At 36.4% G+C, this 18,564-nt stretch overlaps 3 protein-coding genes across 13 annotated transcripts in view; all 3 read left to right on the forward strand.

Annotated features, from left to right (window-relative positions):
- The first annotated feature begins 4,582 nt into the window (after nucleotides 1-4,582).
- On the forward strand, nucleotides 4,583-6,949 carry pus1 (pseudouridine synthase 1). Of its 5 annotated transcripts, none has more exons than XM_041970911.1 (6): nucleotides 4,583-4,661; nucleotides 5,155-5,369; nucleotides 5,466-5,603; nucleotides 5,899-6,001; nucleotides 6,103-6,803; nucleotides 6,898-6,949. In XM_041970911.1, the coding sequence occupies exons 2-6, from the start codon at nucleotides 5,178-5,180 to the stop codon at nucleotides 6,928-6,930; spliced, it is 1,167 nt and encodes a 388-aa protein (XP_041826845.1). In that variant the 5' UTR covers nucleotides 4,583-4,661; nucleotides 5,155-5,177; the 3' UTR covers nucleotides 6,931-6,949. The 5 variants fall into 5 exon arrangements, with proteins under 5 accessions (XP_041826845.1, XP_041826848.1, XP_041826844.1 ...); XM_041970914.1 differs by having other exon boundaries at nucleotides 4,595-4,661; nucleotides 5,169-5,369; XM_041970910.1 differs by having other exon boundaries at nucleotides 4,599-4,900.
- A 640-nt stretch (nucleotides 6,950-7,589) lies between these two features.
- Nucleotides 7,590-12,962, forward strand: noc4l (nucleolar complex associated 4 homolog). The gene is made up of 15 exons (XM_041970905.1): nucleotides 7,590-7,768; nucleotides 7,869-7,989; nucleotides 8,512-8,618; nucleotides 9,520-9,627; nucleotides 9,788-9,937; nucleotides 10,039-10,141; nucleotides 10,255-10,289; nucleotides 10,372-10,422; nucleotides 10,506-10,617; nucleotides 11,371-11,431; nucleotides 11,582-11,692; nucleotides 11,799-11,962; nucleotides 12,074-12,156; nucleotides 12,337-12,450; nucleotides 12,624-12,962. The coding sequence occupies exons 1-15, from the start codon at nucleotides 7,616-7,618 to the stop codon at nucleotides 12,741-12,743; spliced, it is 1,593 nt and encodes a 530-aa protein (XP_041826839.1). The 5' UTR covers nucleotides 7,590-7,615; the 3' UTR covers nucleotides 12,744-12,962.
- Nucleotides 12,963-15,442: 2,480 nt separating this feature from the next.
- The window catches only part of rimbp2a (RIMS binding protein 2a), a 66,224-nt gene continuing 63,102 nt past the window's right edge, over nucleotides 15,443-18,564 (forward strand). For 2 of the 7 annotated variants that reach the window (XM_041970887.1, XM_041970884.1), the window contains exons 1-2: nucleotides 15,444-15,516; nucleotides 16,033-16,176. In XM_041970887.1, the coding sequence (XP_041826821.1) occupies nucleotides 16,039-16,176 (138 nt within the window). In that variant the 5' untranslated portion in view covers nucleotides 15,444-15,516; nucleotides 16,033-16,038. Of the gene's footprint in view, nucleotides 15,517-16,032; nucleotides 16,177-18,564 lie in introns of all 7 variants that reach the window. The other 5 variants (XM_041970885.1, XM_041970886.1, XM_041970881.1 and 2 more) reach the window with 4 other exon arrangements.

The following is an 18,564-nucleotide window of genomic DNA, read 5'->3' on the forward strand; positions in this document are numbered from 1 at the left end:
TTTTCTTTAAACGAGTTCATGCAATCAAATCACAAATGGATATGAGTAATTATACTATAACTTCGTTGTTGAGGGTTGAACGGTTAGAGTAAAACTTAAAAAAAAGCTAAATAAACAAATAAACAATAATCCTTGTATATGTTACTGTAAGATATTTCTGTGGTAATAATATCTGATTTAGCTGATTAGTGGATAATGGTTTGTATTCCATTTTATTCTGATAGAAAATCAATAAATGCCGGATACTGTTTTGTCTCTTTTTTCATGCTAGAGCAAATGTGGCATTTGATTAAAAGCAGAGTAGCTTTCATGTAATAGAACATTCAATAAACCTGCCACCTGTTTTTGTGGGGGTGTGCATTTTTATTTGACCAATCGTAAATACAGTCAATACAAAATAATTCCAGGTGCACTAAAACCTTTAGAGGTGCAATTAATTAAATGTTAGCTTTGTAATGATCCAATCATATATTAAAGTATTAATAAAGGGATTTCAATTAGATTATAATTTCAGAGATTAGGCCTTGCCCACAAAAAAAAAGACATGATGGAAAGACTGTCTGCCTAAATACATTTGGTAGGTAGACATCTTCTGAATTTCAGACAGAATTTTTAAGAAGTCCTGTGATGGACTGGTGACCTGTACAGACTACACCTTGGCTCTCCGTATAGTAGCTGCTGGGATAGCATCCTCCCCCTGGGACCCATACTGAAATAAGCAGGTATGGAAAATGGATGGATGGAACTTTTAATTTTCTTCAAAAATTATTTTACTGCATAATAAGGTTCTGATTGATTCCAGTTTCCCTTTCACTGTGGAAGAGACACCAGAAAGTTATCAACTGGTATTGTGAGATTAAATTATCTTAAAATCCCAATTTCAACAATTTATCTTCTCAAAAAGTTCTACATATACATAAAACTACCAAATACCTACAGGCTCAGAGACATTTTAGAACAAAATGTGTTACACAGTCTCAGAAAACTGAGATTAAGTTTGTGACTCTTTTAGCAAGACAACAAACTGAAACACACATTAATAGCACAAAAGATTTCTTTGAATTATTTTTTAAAGAAGATGGACGGTTTGAATTGGCCCACCATGAGACCTAATACAAATGAGTAAAATGTTATATAGAGAGTAAATCCACAGATAGTTCTGACACCATGTAGAAAATTATCATATGTAGTTTGACTAGGTTACAATTTAGATTTAACAATATATGTTACCCATTGTTTTAAATGTCTAAGCCTAACTTTTTATGAAACGATTAAAAATTCTGTGTATAAAATCCAGGGGTTATTTTTTGATTCACTGGTATCACTGGTTTAAAGTTGTTATAATTTATAAATTACTGCCATATGACATTGAGCATTGTCATGGCAAAGCTGAGGACTGATTGTGACAAATTTAGAATGTTATTTTCTGCTCTTTATTAAAATAACGTGAGAATTTTAATGGCAGAAAATTGTAGCAATTGATTTAACAGTAAAAACATTATCCCACCATTTACAAATGTAATTAGCTATTAAAATAATTTCCTTTTACTTTTCCATTAAACTTTCATAAAACAATTAGTGATGGTTCATATTTTCCTTGGACATGGATGTTGTTTCAGTGTCTGTGTATTTGTATATGGAGTTTTAAGACAACATTCAACCATGCCCATGTTTAATGCTGTCATAAAGAAAGTTATGTAATGCTATGATCATTTACAGAAAAACATGACTGGTTTGGTCCATCTAAACCTTAATATCTGCATTGCAAAGGTAAATGAATCATTGTTTCTCATGGACAATCACCAGCATCTAGTCATACAAATTGTTGTTGTAAATGCCTGATCTGACTTGGGATTGTGTAAACCAAGGCCATTTTCCCATGGCAGGTCTATGTTTGGCTTTTCAGCAGAAAACCACTTGATCACCTTATAAGGTGCTTTGAGAAAGTTAATTATTCTAAGGACATCCAGGATGAGACAGTTAATAGTTTGGCCTCTTAGCAACCAGTATCAGTCCTTGTTGTGGTATCCTTGAAAAAAGATTTAAACGCCTCTGTTCCCAGGAAGTGCTTAACCAGAAAATGACTTTAGTGTTTATCAAAATGTGTGACGACTACATGAATCACAGCACATTTTAATGAATGAATATTGTATGTTAAAATGTACAACTTCCTTTAACAACAAAAAGTATCCTTCATTTAGTTTTGTTTAACAATGTAAGATCATTAGATATTTGGCCCTTACATTAGCTCTTAAAGTCACGAGGGTAGTAAACTGAATGATTACTCATGTTTTTACAACTGTCCTCGAAGTAAATTATAGTCATAAATGATAGCTCTGTGGAAACCTAGAAAAGAACCAAGAATAAATCAACCTTTCACATTTATAAAATCAAATAAATGGGTCTTTGCTGCCCTCAAGTGGACAAATTTGTTAGTACAGGTTGTGTAGTATGTCATCCAACTTGCAAATACTTTTTTTAAATTATGTTTTGTTTTTTTTTTTGTTTTTTTTTATTTAAACGTGTGCTTATCTCAGGCTTTAAAACATGAATTGTTGGAATTGATACATGGTATTATGGATGCTAAAGTAAGGGTTTGTCTGAAAGTAAAAACTTTTCTTTGTTCTCATCCCATTGCCAAGGCAATTTTGATTTTTTAGACATTGCATTGCTTTCTTCAAGTTGTAAAAGTTACAGTTCACAAAATGTTCAAAGTTTTGGTCTCAGATTGTCATCTGACCAATTTGGTTCATGCTCAGGTTCATCTATTAAGCAGCAGTCAGATTTGATCATGTCAATATTCTATGATGCTGCTTTTATAAATTACATAATAGACTGTTTCAGTGTGTGTCAAAAACTAAAAACTTTTTCATTTTTCCTCATATCTTTAACTGCTTGAAGAGCATCCATAAAACAGGTGTATTATATTTCAATATGTTTATTATCAATTCCAAAATATATTATCTAATAGACTGACTGGCTTAATCTGAATATAGCAAAGTATACCCTTTAAAGGTGTTGTTTTCTTGTTTTTTATTATTTTTTTTATTTAACCTTTATTTAACCAGGTAAAAAAAAAAAAAAATGTTTGAGAACTAGTTCTCATTTACAAACATGACCTGGCCAAGAGGCCCCAGCAGGAATAAATAACGTACATACATATAAACAGACAACTGTGCATACACAGGACCACAATGCAACAATACAATACAAAAAAAAAAAAAAAAAAAAAAAAAAAACGCAGAGTGAGTACAAATATATAAAAATGAAAGGGGGAAGAACACAGTATATAAGACGGATTTATGTGAGAGAAAAAGTAGTGGAGAAATGTTTGTATATAAGGGAGAGTCAGCATTGTCAGCAGGAACAAGTATCTACAATAATCTGTTGAAGTCTCTGTCTAAACAGAGAAACAGATATCAGAGCTGGAAGTTTGAGAGTGTTCTGCAGTGTATTCCAGTCATTTGCAGCGGCAAATGTTGTTGGCTAAGTAACAGGACTGCTCTCAGCTGTGTTGGTTGACCTGTCCATGTGCCTGGTCTCTTAAAACATCTCATCTGTCTCATGTCCTCACAACCACACGAGACCAAAGATACCTCTGGGGTCAGAGGGCTTTCAGGGATTAAGGTTAGATGAACTTGTAAAGACTTAAAAAAAATCTGATTTATTTGAACTGATATAAAGCCATCTTCAACATGTCCAGGAATCTTGCCTTTTTTGGGTGGGAGATTCTTTCAGGAATTCCTGGCCCACCTCAGAAGGGGCTTTGGTTGTCTTGGGAATCAACTCAGATGTTCTTGAGGAGAATTTTGTTGTTTGTTTATTGTTAGTTATGAGAGCTTTAAAAAGGCTTTCTGTAATTCTTGTAAGAGCCTCAGAATTCCTTAAGAAGTTTTTCAGTGTCCTTGAAGATTTTCTTTGTTTTAAAAGAAAACTAAATATATATTTAGGGTGAGAAACTCCGTCATCCAGGAGGGGCTCAGAGTAGAACTGCTGCACCTCCATACTGAGATGAGCCAGATGAAGTGGCCTGGGCGTCTGGTTAGGATGTCATTTGTATGCCTACTGGGGGAGGTAATAATAATAATAATAATAATAATAATAATAATAATAATAACAATAATAATAATAATAATAATAATAATAATAATGGAAATTATTTCCCCCCCAAATGATTTCCATTCTTTCTTTGTTACCATTTTACCATTACCTACGGGAAGTATCCATCTTTTGTAGGGATGGATGAAAAGCGCATTTTGTTTACGATGTTCAGCCATATCAGATATTAATCAGCTGAGATAAGTTGGACTGTTAATATTCACAAAATAAAGTTGGTCAATAAACTGTTAAATAAAACAACAGATTATAATTTTCATAAGATAAAGGTCAGAACCTTTTAAGAGGTATCTAAATTTGATTTCAGCACCTTTAAAAGGTATCATCATGCTATCATTAGCAATACTGTTATTTTTGTGAATAATTTTAACACTTTCATGACCACTAATCACAACCATGAAAAATACAAAACATGACGTTGTACGCAGCAAAGAACAAAGCAAGTCTCGCGAGATTATTGCTGGGGGTCGAAGTTGACAGTGCCATGTGTGGCTGAGTACGGCATTTACGACAGGACATTTCAGCGGGATTCAGCTATATTTTTGGTTTGTGTGTAAATGTTTGTAATTTCCGGCGGTGATATTTGTTTATGCTACGTTTGAGCTTCCTGTGTTCGTCTTACAAATGTGTCCGGTGTTTCTTTGTGCTTATTAATTCATTTCGACTGATGGAGCAGTTCGCATTTCGTAGCTACAGGATGTACTAATTGTTTAGCGTGACATGTTTCCAGTACGGCCGCTGTTAAGTGCCTTAGTTAACCACATACAGACAAAACAGAGAAACGGTAAGCCAACCCAACAAAACACGGACGTATTCACTCTCTTAGATGTGAACGAAGCACTTTCTGCGCTGTTATTACAGTTTCTCAACCTTTCTGTCAAGCAGACCTATTTAGTTAGATTTTCTCGTTAACCTTTGTCCAAAAGCAATTTTCCTGTTTTATTAAAATTAAACCATAATGTGGTCACAGATATAAGAGACACAGCAGTATATGAAGGCGTTAAATAATGGCACACATTATTTGTGTTATATACTCAGGTGCTCTTCTTAAGTTGTGCAGGATGACTGAAGGATCCACAGACCAGCAGACAGCTAAGCTGTTGAAAAGGGCAAATGAGGAAAATGAAGATTCTGCAGAAGCTGCCAAAAGAGTAAAAGCAGATGGAGAACATGCTGAAGATGACAAGAAATATCCTAAAAAGAAAGTGGTTCTGCTTCTGGCATACTCTGGGAAGGGATATTATGGGATGCAGGTATATTTAGTTGCTGTTTACTGTTTCTAGGTTTGTAGAATTTTGTGGTCTTGTTCTATACATATTTTACATTAATACACATTTTCCATTTGTCAGAGAAATCCTGGAAACTCTCAGTTTAGGACCATCGAAGATGATCTGGTTACTGCTCTAATTAAATCTGGTTGCATTCCTGAAAACCATGGTGATGACATGAGAAAGATGTCTTTCCAAAGATGTGCAAGGACAGATAAGGTTTGTGTTTACATACAGCACAAATTCATTACACAGTTTACTGACACACTAACATGTTTGTAATCAGTTTTTTTTTATGTACATCTGCATTGCTATGCCATTACTCACTGTACAATAAAAACAATTGGTCAGTTAATTAAGCTGTAGTGTATACTTACTATATGTTGATAGTTTGGCAGGTTTTTGGGATTTATTAATTAAATAAACAGTTCCATTAAATAAGTTGACACTAATTTATTTTAGCTATATTGATGTGTTCGCTATGAATTCTATTCATTCAAATAAATTTCTTTAGGGTGTGTCTGCTGCTGGTCAAGTCGTGTCTTTGAAGTTGCGGTTGATTGAGGACATCATTGAAAAGATAAATGAGCATTTGCCACCACAGATCAGGGTGCTTGGTGAGACTCTGGTTCTAGTAATCTTGAAATGTGAAAAGCCAGGATGTTTGCACAATGAAAGATACATAAAACAAACCTATGACATACTTTTATACCCACAGGACTTAAACGGGTGACCCAGGGTTTCAATTCCAAAAACAACTGTGATGCCCGTACATACTCCTATATGCTTCCAACTGTTGCCTTTTCTCAAAAAGACTACGACACTGGGAACATAGCAGCCTTTCGTGTAGAACCAGAGACACTTCAGAGAGTGAACCGGCTTTTTGCCCTCTACAAAGGCACCCACAATTTCCACAACTTCACTTCCCAGAAGGCTGCAAATGACCCCAGTGCCCGCCGATATATTACAGAAATGTCCTGTGGAGAGCCTTTTATCTGCAGCAATCATGAGTTTGCAGTGATCACAGTGCGTGGTCAGAGCTTTATGCTGCACCAAATTCGCAAGATGATTGGCTTGGTGATTGCCGTGATCAAGGGCTATGCAAAGGAGGAGGTGATGGAGCGCAGCTGGGGACAGGAGAAGGTGGATGTTCCCAAAGCTCCAGGACTTGGGCTGGTCCTGGAAAGGGTTCACTTTGACCGGTACAATAAACGCTTTGGAGGTGATGGTCTGCACGAGCGGCTGGAATGGGATCGTGAGGAGGAGGCAATAAAGGCCTTCAAGGAGGCACACATCTACCCCACCATTGTTGAGACAGAGTGTCAGGAGGGCTCCATGGTTAGCTGGATGTCCACACTTCCAATCCATGACTTTGAAGCCACAGCTGCAGAAACACAAGACAATAAAGATCAAAAACAGGTATCTTTAATTTATATATATTTGATGGCTGATGTTTGACACTCAAAAAAGTTAAGCTACATTCTAATTAATTGTGTTCCCTCTCTTCCTTTAGGAAAATGCAGATGAAGGGAATGACTCTGATTAGACCACCCTGCCTGTGGAGGGAAAAAAAAACTCAAAGCATTTCTCTGATCAAAACATTCTTAAAAAAAAACTTTTTTGTGTCATTAAATCCTATATCTCATTTACTGTTATTAACAAAGAAAAAAATAAAACCCTTTAAGTTCTGTTTGACAACCTGATTATTTCCTGATGTTTATTTCGCACTCAGTTACACATAGATGTGTGATTAGGTGTTTTTATTGAAGTCTGGATTATCATATGAAAATTAAGCAGCACTGCTTGCTGAAATAATCAGTGTCTGTGTATATATTTAACACAGCTTACTGAGTTATTTAAGCCTTTAGTTTTGACTTACCTACTGAATCTGTACACAATCGCTGAAATCCTAATATCCTGTATCCATATATTATTAAAGGTTATTAAAGCCCCTTCTAAGATCACAAAACAAAAGTCTAAAGTTCAGGACCTCAGGACCATTTAGAGTTACATTTAAACAACATTTGTCTTTACACTGAATAAGACGTAACAAACAATGTAGGTGTATTTTACTTACGTTCTTGTGCATTCTAATGTATTTTACTATTTAAACAAATGCGGAGTTTATATTTATTAACTAGCTTGGGATGTTTGGCTACTGTCAAATGAGTGACGAGTATTTTTCTCCTACTTTTGAGTCGTTACGTGAACGTTGCATCAAGGGAGTAAATATGGCGCCGGCCAAGAGACGCAACGTGAGTTCAGTAAAGTCATCGAAATCTAATGCTAAAACAGCTAAAATCGACTTGGACTGTATTGTCGAGTGTGTACTTGAAAGCAAAAAGCATGCCAACGACGTTTTTGAAATTCTCGGGGTCCTCCAGGTATGAAATGGAACACATTTGTGTACTTACTGAATGAATGCTATTTAGCTAATGCTAGCATTTCTGTACACATGCTTATGTTCTCAATGTCTGTTTACAGGCAGAAACAGAGAAAGATGTTGTTAATGCTGTCAACGCATCCAGTAAATTATTTACCGCGTTGTTGGAGAGAAAAGAGCTCTTCATGGGAAAACTCCCTGGAGAAGAAGAGGCGTTAAGCGGTCAGTATCAGTCATTAAGCCAGTGTAAATTAGTAATTAAAAAGTGGAAGAGAGTGCCACAGTATTAGCTCATTGATGCCGATGTGTTTAACAGTAAAAATGTTAGCCGAGATCCAAGCCCCGAATGGATGCATTCATATAATCATTTTATGTAACAGACTTATGTTTCCCTGAAGGCAGCATCCTGTCCAAACCATAAGAAGTTAATTAGGAACGATTTTTCAACGTTATGATGGTGTAAACTGTCCAGAATCCAATGTAATGTTTTTTTAATCCTTCTTGATTGTTATTTTCTTACTCTTCTGTGACTTTTTGGTGATAATTTCCTGAAGAACCAACCCTTAGAACATCATCAGGGAACTTTTAGATTGTGTTTCCTGGTTAAAAAAAAAGACCTAAATATCATTTAGGTGGTACTCCCAAGACCTTGTAGGAAACAATTTGTTTGCAGGACAAGATTTCTAATTGGCACTGAACTTGTAAAGGAGATTTTAAGTTTGTCTACATGCTTTTCTGGTCCAGGAGGGTACAGTGCTGAAAAGAAGTACCAGATTTTTATGCGACACCGATACAACAACTGTGTGGAGATGCTGCTTGAGCACCTAAACCATGAACTGTATGGAGTGAAGGTGAGTTCACTCAAAAACCTTATCCTTTGTTCAAATAATAAAAAAAAATCTTTCAGCACTTAATAGACAACATTTAACCTCCCAATTGTGTTGCATTACTTGTTTATGCTTGTTAAAAGTATCACACTCAAAGTCTGTTCAACTTTTATTCATCTGCATGACTGTGCTTGTACATAATTCTTGCTCAGTGGTTGGTTTGGTATGCATAAAAAACAAACAAACTGTGTGGAAAGCATAATTATATACAGCAGCCTTGCAGCCTCTACTTATATAATACTTCTGCAGCTTCAGATTAGACTATTAACAGTTTCCCCCATAAGACAACCAGTTCTGCATTCATTTAGTCGGTTAGGAAGTCAACCAATATAAGCATTAAAAAGGACAGGCAAAAGAATGCCACCCTGCCTGACACAATTACTTACATTAAAATGAGCTGAAACAGAGCTACCTCATTTCATTTGTATAAATTGGTGAGCATACAAAAATGCCAAAATCCTGACTATATACCTGGAGACCCCGCTTATGGAACAGTTCATTATGTTGATTCTATCAAATGCCCTGGAGGCACCTATGAAGCACAAAACATAGTTGAGTTTTTGCTTCTATACTTGGATAGTATTTCTTTCAAAGCAAATATACCCATGTCTGTTCCATCTTTAAACCAAATTTATTATTATTACTAAAATTGTACAATTCTATTATGTTCATTAAAATTCTCCACAGCACGTTAGAGAGTGTACTGGCCAGGGCAGTTGGTCTATAATTGTTCTTGCTATTGAGTTGACTAGTTTTGTCCTTAGAAATAGGCACATTATTGTTGCCGCATGAATTTTTTTTCTGTTATCCCCCATTATTCGGTGAACTTCTTTAAATTTATCTTTTAATACATGTCTGAATACAGGAAAGTGCCCTATGTTGCTTGATGACATTTGCAGCGGGGGAAGGAAAGCATCCTCTGGAGGACTTGGACTGGAGTGAACATTACAGCTTCCCTCGGGAACTGATCCAGGTAGGATTTTGGCCATCTACTGTCAAAATGATTATAATAAATAATATGTTTCGTTCAATAACTTTTTCCTAGTTACTCTAAAAGACAGAAATTTGGATTTTCTCAGTGCTTATTGGTTGCACGGTCATCTTAAAATATTTCCATTTGCTTTTGCTGTCAGGCAGTGGTGGACAACCTTTTGTCTCAGACCACAGACAATTCCCTGCTGATCTCAAGGTTCCAGGAGTTTCTTGAGATGGAAGATGTGCGCTACTATGTAATGAGCTCCATACGTGCAAATGTGGGCAAAGTTATGGACAAAAATAAAGGGGTAGGAAAGGTTATCAGCTGTATCTGTCTTATTTACATGAAGGCTATTTTCTGTGTTGTAATGACATGTTTGGGTGATTAAAGATGCTTTATTCATCTTAGGCTGTGTTGCCTGTATATCAAAACAACACTTTCACTCTCATGTGCAACATCACTATGCCCAGCCAGGAATCAGAGCTAACCAACTTCATGGTCAAACAAGAAGGTGAGACTTTTTTGCTTTACAGGTTTCTATAAAGTGATTTAGCTTCACTCTTATTTGTAAAAGAGAAAAAACTTCCATTTAAGTCAATAAAATTTATTATTTTTTTTATATAGCTAAGCATGAAGATTGGAAAGCAGCTAAATTATTTGTAAGTACAATTATTTAATCTTATCTTGACATCAAGTTAAATGGGTCTTAAATAAGCTGTAAAATGTTCTCCGCTATTGCAGGACCACAAGCGTGCCTTTGAGCGGATGTGGCTCGGCTTTCTCAAGTATAAGGTAAATATTGAAAGGTTGATTGACACTTTCTTCTCCTGCTACTACATGCTTTGTCTCATTCTTATTTAATTTCTCTGTTATAGTTGCCCAACAGCATGTATAAAAAGATATTGGTGATCCTTCATGAGTCCATTTTGCCACACATGAGCAAACCCACAATGTTGCTTGACTTTTTGACAGCTGCCTATGAAGTTGGTAAGTTATGAATAAATCTTGTGATAGCATGCTGTTATGTAGTGAGCTGACCGTAACTTCTTTGACATAATTGTGGGGCTATTTCTTCCTTCTTGTCTCTATAATGTAATTATGTAAAGCAAGTCCACAGTGTTAAATGGAAAGTGAACTTACCACGTCACACACCAGCAGCTGGATATAAACACAATGGCTGCTTTGTAAGTGCACCGTGGCTGATTCATCAAAGAAACGCAAGATGATATAGCTGGAGGAAACAAATAAAAGAAATAAGAGAAAATAGAGAAAAAGATAAGACAAGAGATAAGACTTTTATTGACTGGAGAGAGCTCAGAGAAGTAACAGGATGCAGAACAGATGCCGAGATAGCATTAGCGTTTGCTAGGGGCTTCCAAAGTGCTGCTTGGGATTAAGGGTTCATTAGCAACTTGTGTTAACTGAATTTTTTTTTTTTTTAGTTCCTATGCATTTTAGTTTCAATTCAAAGTCTGCAGCAGTATGACTGGCTGTGGGGCTGGTAGCAAACAGGCTGCCATGGAGATTTAATAGAGTGTTTTAATAGAAATAAAAAAACAATCCTTGAATCTCTACAAGAAAATGAAAGAAAATTCTCAGCTTTAGTGTCCGGCCAGATGCTAAGTCTTTCTAAGTGCTGAGAAAAATGCTGTTTCAGAATTAGACATTTGGGCACATGGGACTCAGCCTCCTCTTATAACCAGGTAAAATGTAACATTAACATCTGTCTGCCTTAAACAGGTGGAGCCATCAGTCTGCTGGCCCTAAATGGCCTTTTTGTCCTAATGCATCAACACAACCTGTAAGTACCATGAGAAAAAACACTTGTTTGGACATTTTTTAATTATTGCATCAAAAGCTAATTTATAAAAGATTTGCCTTCAGAGATTCTGTAGTTTATACAAAATAGTGGAAGGCATTTAATTGACTTGTATGTTGTGTTTGTTTACAGAGAATATCCTGATTTCTATAAGAAGCTGTACAATCTTCTTGAGCCGTCTGTTTTCCATGTGAAGTACAAAGCACGCTTTTTCCATCTAGCCAATCTCTTTCTTAGCTCCAGGTAAGATCATCCAGGCTGTACGTCTGTTTTTGTATTTTTTTTGTAACCACAGATATGTCCATGAAAACACTTGAAAACAAACTACTCTGTTTGTTCTTGTCTCCAGTCACCTGCCAGTTTACTTAGTGGCTGCGTTTGCCAAACGTCTGGCTCGTCTGTCTCTCACTGCTCCACCTACAGCCCTTCTTATGGTGCTGCCCTTCATCTATAACCTGATCCGTCGCCACCCATCCTGCAGAATCCTGATTCACAAACCCAGCACAGAAGATGGTGAGTGTTAGTCAGACTTATGTTTATGGCTACAGTCGTCTATGTGACAGTTATATGAGCCCAAGAAAGCAATATAGTTATGTTATGATTGTTTTCTGTTAATTCTGACAGAGCCCATTGAGGATCCATATGTGATGGATGAAGAGGACCCTGCTCAGTGTCGTGCCTTAGAGAGCAGCTTGTGGGAAATTAAGGTGTGTATGAGATGTCTTTATATTCACAAATGAACCATCTGTGACACTGATGACTCTGCAGCTGTTAGTCAGCATTTTTAATTTGTATTTGGGAAATTGAGATGAAAAAAAAGAAGCCATATTTGGTTATTAGAAGTATTTTTTTAATGGAAGCATTTCTTCTCTTGACCTGTTTTACAGACACTGCAGAAGCACTACCATCCAGATGTGGCCAAAGCTGCAATGCTGATCAACACACCCCTGTCAGAGCAAGAAGATGACATCAGTGAGGTGTTAGAGATGACAGCATATGAGGTGATGAGACTTCTAAATGAACTTTCTACTCATTTCTCAACTCTACTTTGTTAAGTGAGACTTTCTAAAATGTACTTTTGTGTCTGTCGGCATTTAGAAATTAAAGTGAAATGAACCTGTAATGCAAACACTCACCATCTATTTGTGAACACTTCCCCCCTTCTTGTTGACAGTTGATGGACAGAGACCTGAAACAGTCGCAGAACAAGAGCATCGCGCTGGAGTTTGAAACAGCGACACATTTACTCAAAGGAGGCGGAGACGTGTTAGGACAGCACTTTTGTCTGGTGTGAAATAAACTGAAAACAAAGGGCTGGATTCACTGTGTGATGTCACTTTTTCTAAACTGGTTCATCTTTCGAGGTGGATGCTCATTACTTTTTTTTTTTTAGAGGGGCACCAGCTACATGAGCAACAAGAAAAATGTGTTTTACCTGTATTTCATTTTTTTTATTCTTACTCTTTGATGTATAACTGATGTACACCATTAAAGAAGTTCCAGTCACAGTTTATTAAATTTCTATGTCTGTTAAGCAGATATTGAGATTCTGACAAAGCATCTATTACAAATGAATGAAATGTTATAAATATTACATGTAAAGAAGCCAAAATTTCCTTTTATTTTCATGAGCTGTATGATACTTGTAGTGCAATACAGTAGATAAGTAGTACATTATAAGGTGGTAGGGGACTATTAGAAGGGTCCCAGTTGAAAACAGGATCATTTCATAGCAGCAGAAACTTGTATGAGAGTTGTTTGAAGAAACAGCACTCGTATGTTTCAATTTAGACAACTGAGTTAAAAATACAATTTCATCTGTCATAACATTGAATGAAGATTTTGATATAAATGATAACATAGACAACATGTTATTCAAGGTTCTGCTCAGTTTAATAATAATATCTATGTTTCCTTGCTTTCAAAATTAAACCACCACATTAACATTTACTATAGAAAATGATAAGATTTAATCAAAGTAAGGTGTAGAAACAGGATCATGCCTTTTCCTGAAAGACATCTAGACGTCACGCTGCCAAATAAAGTCCTGCAGAATCACTCATCTTCCACTATATCTTCTCTCTGCTGTCCTCTGGGAGGCGCTACAGGGCCCTGACGAGAAACAGCTTCTACCCCTCAGAGGTGTAAGAGTTGAACTTGTGCCTCCCCTATCCCCTGCCCCTCACTTCCACCATCTAAACTGCTCATTGACTTGTTTTTATCACTGATGCCACTTAATTTTTCTGTGCATCTTTACCCTGAGTTTCTAACACTGTCTTTATTGTATGCTCGAACACGCCTTCCTGTGTGCAGGTGTGGTTGTGTGTGTGAGAGAGTGAGTAGTGTAAACTCTAAATTTCATTGTAATGTGCAGTGCAATGGTAATAAAACTATTCTATTTTATTGTTGCTGTTCCAGCTACACATATTCACACTATGTGTGAGCTTGTAATAAAAGATTCTTACAAAGACAATTTAAACACTTTTATTTATTAACTGCTGATATTTACTTATATAAGTATTCTATTCTTCCCCTAGCCAGGGCAGATTTCTTGCATTGTATTTGATCACAGTCTTATGCTTTTTTAGTAAAAATAAGGCTTTTTTTAAATAGGGAAAAATGACATGTAGTTATTAAAAATGATAAGAAATTCTGCAAAATATAAAAACAGCTTAGCAATACCTTGTTTCTGTTGAATATGAAAATATTTTAGCCATAGTATATCTATGAGGTAGATGTGAGGCTACGGAATGTCAGAGATTTTTCCTCTCTAGGTGCACATGATTAAATGGTATCCATTGTGTTCTGGTGCAAGAAAGTTAGGAATTGAGGACATGCATACATTCCTGCAAAAGCTAGATGTGCCTAGTATTTGGCAACATACTTGTTATGCTATGTGTACTTTTAACTTGGCAAGCTACATCAAGGTTACTTACACTACAAAGATGCACCCATAATTTACAACGATGAAGCCGTCCTCGTCTCAAATACGTGAAAGGTTGGAATTAAGAGCTGATATTTTGCATCTTGTTTTCTCATCCTCTTTTTAAGTGTACCATATGGTCACACAGCAGGCATCTCTGAGAGAAAATCTGAATCATTACTGATTTCTTTTTCAAAGGTGCAAGTCAGATCAGGGAGGAGCTTTTTTTTTAAAAGCCTCTACAGACAGTCATACCAGCTACGAGCACCACAACATCACAACATAGCTGAAAACTCAGAAGCTCTTGACTCTGACGTTAAATCCCTGCTGTTTTTAAGCTTGTGCGTCTATGTGTTTTTAGTTTTTGTTGCCTTTGTTTTTAAGAACAATGAGCACACAGCTCAACACTGGAGAAATTAGGATCCAGGAAAACACAAGATTTTTTTCAGAAGAGAGAATAAAAGAAACTGAAGACCACTTTTTAAATGGGTAAGAAGAGTCACATATTGTTTTAAAGTCACATAAAATTTGTAAAAAGACTTGTCTAAATCCCAGTGTCATAATATGTTGCCTTTTTCAGTGAACAGAGTGCAGTTCACCTTTTTTTTCAGGCTGTTGAAACCTATCTGGAAACCGTACAGAATAATCTCCAGGCGTTTGGAGCCAAATTCTAAAATCATTCACACCTATCGTTGTTAAATAATATTTTAAATTTTGCAATAAACTCTCACTCAAATTCTCTTTCTTTCAAATAATTTCTTTTAAATGTAGAAGAGAAAGTTACATGCACACCAGGCAACAGTGACAAGCTGAATCCATAAGGTTAGTAAATGAATGTCTAAGTGATGCTTTATAAAGCTGTATAATCATGATATTAATCCATCATAGACTGATAGATTAGTAAGTAAGTAAATGGTAAATGAAAAATCTCTTGCAGGTTTGTTTAATATTGTAGGCGCAGCTCTCTCCTCTTATGTTGAGTCTGTGGTAGAGGTGTATTGGCACTTCTGTGGGGTCATAGAGATTTTGGCATGTTGGGATGTTTCTGCATAAATCTCCAGGACTCCTGAGCTTTGTGTTCTCTTGTTGTTGTGTTTGCCCTCCTCCTCCACAATCCCCTGCGAAGAAATAGAAGCTGTCCAAGGTGAGTCAGCACAGAGAATCTGTTTGAGCATTTGGCTGAGGCTTTTAAAGACTCCCAGAAAATGGGAAAAGAAGAAGAAGCTGGTTCATTTTGTGATTTCTTTCCACTAAATAGTCCATTTAAAAGAAGCAGCATTAATGTAGGATACAGAAATCAGAGCTTTTACTATGATGTAGTTAAATCTGCTGCATTACAAGCATCACTAACCTTAGATTTATTAGATCTGTTGTTAAGCAGTATACCTTTCATTATTAATAATTTGACTGCAGCAGTATTTACTGTTTTCTTAGTAACACCCCATTTTTATGCAATTATAAAAGAGTAAAATAAACTATCAAGAATTGCATTGTTGAAAATAAAGCCATCTTTCAAAGTGACTAAAACTTAAACACACCCCTGTTTTGTTTTATACAACTGAAAGGCACAGAAAAAAATCAGATAATTAGGAAAATGCTAATAAATCTACTTGATATTAAGTAAAATACTTAGTAATTTTACCTGCTGATGGTTTTCCAGGTGATCATGAAGGATCAAACATCCAGCACAAATGTGGAAGATCTACTAAGGCAGTCTCAGATGGAGTTACAGTGGATCCAGAGACAGCTGGCAATGATCGCTGCCAGAAACACACACCATCACCACCTGCACACCAAAGGCAAGGTAACGTTATGCACACTGCAGGCCAGTGCAGCTTGCAAAGATAAAAGTCACCGAGAGGACATTTGTCTTAATCTTACTCCAGGATAAATGGGATGTACTACTTGCTGATCAAATTTAACTATGTAATTTGATAGGCTTTGAAACTGTGCTTGTCTCACCAAACTACACAAAGCCTGGAAAGAATAGTGGTTAATTTTCTAAAGGTAATAAAACAATAACATATAACTCTCAAAAATAATTCCTTAAAAGTTATTCTTCATTTTGATATATCAAGGATGTCTATGCATGCAGGTTCCATGCAGAGTTAAAACATATATTCAAATTTGACAGGAAGTTGACCTATGCATTTAATCAGCAGTGGGAAAGTAAGTACACACATCCAGAGCAATGGTGATCCATAGCTGCACCACTCAGGAAGCATTTCAGAGAGTAGCCACCATCAGCTGTTAGTATTAATCATGATTTAGCAGCTTTTTTGGGCCTGCATATAGCATACAGACAGCCATTTAGTTACCAGTTTTATTAGAGCTCATTTTAGATTTTTGCCTAATGCGAAGAAATGTAGCTGACTTGTCTCACAGCTGGTGTCTTGCATTTTCTGATTTGTGGAGCACACAAACAGAACAAAACACGCTAAGGCATTTTTATTTGTATAACACAGATACACTTAATATAGCTGACACAAACTCAGTGTGATTAAAAACAGATAAAACAAATAAAAATAAATGTTGAAAACAGTTTAGACCAAATAAAAAATCACATAATAGAATAAAAATAATACAATTTGACCCACAGTTAAAACCCAACTGAAAGCTTGGGAGAAAGGATATATATAATATTTAGTTGTAGCAGACCTGAAGTCATGTGGCAGAGTTGTAAAGAACAGAACCATAACAGAACCATAATGGCTGAAAGCACCATAGATTTCATGCCTATCATAATGAGGAGACCCGTTCTTGATGATGTGAAGGGTCCATTGGTTTATTTAAGCTTTTCCAAACCCATTTAACCATAAAAGTGACATGACCACAGTCTTAAAACCTTGTGTACCTAGCTTAAGTGCTGTAGTTAAATAATCTTTTCTGTATACATGTATATACCTTTTATTTCCATACTCTGAGAAATGCACACCTGTCTACTGCTGTGATTTAAACTCTCTGATGCCAAATTATAGAGCGACAGGTTGTCCCTCAGCATCCACCTGTAATGGGTTGTTTACAAACCTTTAATTAATATGGCCAGAAGAGGACAGCATAACTCAATAAGTGTTTAAACTCTAAATCAAAAAAAAAAAAAAAAAAAGAAAAGTCCAGGCATGGGTGCAGTCTAATGGCAGCAGCTTGTTCAAGTAGTTAAGTGACAGTTTGACTTCAGTTGTTTACATATTTAAAGGGGTCATTGCCTATTTCTGCCCATTCCAGTTTTCATCTGTTTCCGAGCTCCTGTCTCACAGGGCCTCATGTCAGGCCTGGAAACTAATTCACTGCAAGTAATGCATCCACCGTAAAGATGGGAACAGACAGAGAGCAAGTGTTGCTAGGCAACAGAGTGGAACAGAGCGTACGTTCTGCTTCCTCTTCTCACTCACGCACACTTAGTGCCTTTTTCTTTCTGCCCTCTCCTCTGTCCTGTGGCTCCGCCCCAGTGTTAAACAGAGAACAGCTATGGACAGAATACACCGAGTTCCTGCTGCTGATGTAACCTCACTAAAACCACCACACTGATTTAATTTGAGCCCTCTCAGGGATTTAGAGGAGATGAAGAGAGCAAAGGGATGCTAACACACTAGTTATTAACTTCCATCAAGGTGCAGAAATCAACAGTATTTGGAGTGATCATTCTACATTTGAAAGATCATCAGTGGCTTTGTCCTTTCACAGAATGAAGTGAGTCATTGCTGTGTAATATAAATATCTAATGTGTCTTAAACTTCTATAGTACCACAAATGCATACATGGAAGATGCAGCACCATGCAAACTATTGCAACTGGCATCGAAAGAAAAAAAAATCTTATCCTCTTTGTTTGTCAGAAAGTATGTAAATAAGATGGTAAAGCTAACTGGGAAATGCAGTTATAAGAAGAAGAAGAAGAAGAAGAAGAAAAAAAAAACAAAAAACCAGGCTGTAATGTAATAATTTAGATATCACTGCTCAGCAGATTTAGACATCCCATTTAAATAACAGCTGCCATGTGTGATGCTGTTTTTGGTCAGTTGAACAGGGAGTACACACGGTGGAGTGAAACAGAGAGAGAAAACAGGGGGGCTTACTGCGCATTTGAGGGATGGAGCCAGAATCGCTAATACATGCGGGGATGAAATGGTGGGAGTGTGTGTGTGAGAGTGTCAGAAAAGTAGCTGTTTTTGGTCTGGCTGTTAGGGTAATAC

Source organism: Melanotaenia boesemani, chromosome 19 (genome assembly GCF_017639745.1).
Source record: "Melanotaenia boesemani isolate fMelBoe1 chromosome 19, fMelBoe1.pri, whole genome shotgun sequence".
NCBI classification, from domain to species: Eukaryota; Metazoa; Chordata; class Actinopteri; order Atheriniformes; family Melanotaeniidae; genus Melanotaenia; species Melanotaenia boesemani.

What these genes read in the sequence shown, in the direction of transcription:
- pus1 (XM_041970910.1), top strand. Translation starts at nt 4,837, where the DNA reads ATGTTTCCAGTACGGCCGCTGTTAAGTGCCTTAGTTAACCACATACAG. An exon ending in ACCACAGATCAGGGTGCTTG is followed by an intron (nt 6,002 to 6,102) that starts GTGAGACTCTGG and finishes TTATACCCACAG; the next exon opens with GACTTAAACGGGTGACCCAG. An exon ending in ACAATAAAGATCAAAAACAG is followed by an intron (nt 6,804 to 6,897) that starts GTATCTTTAATT and finishes CTCTTCCTTTAG; the next exon opens with GAAAATGCAGATGAAGGGAA.
- noc4l (XM_041970905.1), top strand. Translation starts at nt 7,616, where the DNA reads ATGGCGCCGGCCAAGAGACGCAACGTGAGTTCAGTAAAGTCATCGAAA. An exon ending in CTTCATGGTCAAACAAGAAG is followed by an intron (nt 10,142 to 10,254) that starts GTGAGACTTTTT and finishes TTTTTTATATAG; the next exon opens with CTAAGCATGAAGATTGGAAA. An exon ending in GACAGCTGCCTATGAAGTTG is followed by an intron (nt 10,618 to 11,370) that starts GTAAGTTATGAA and finishes TGCCTTAAACAG; the next exon opens with GTGGAGCCATCAGTCTGCTG.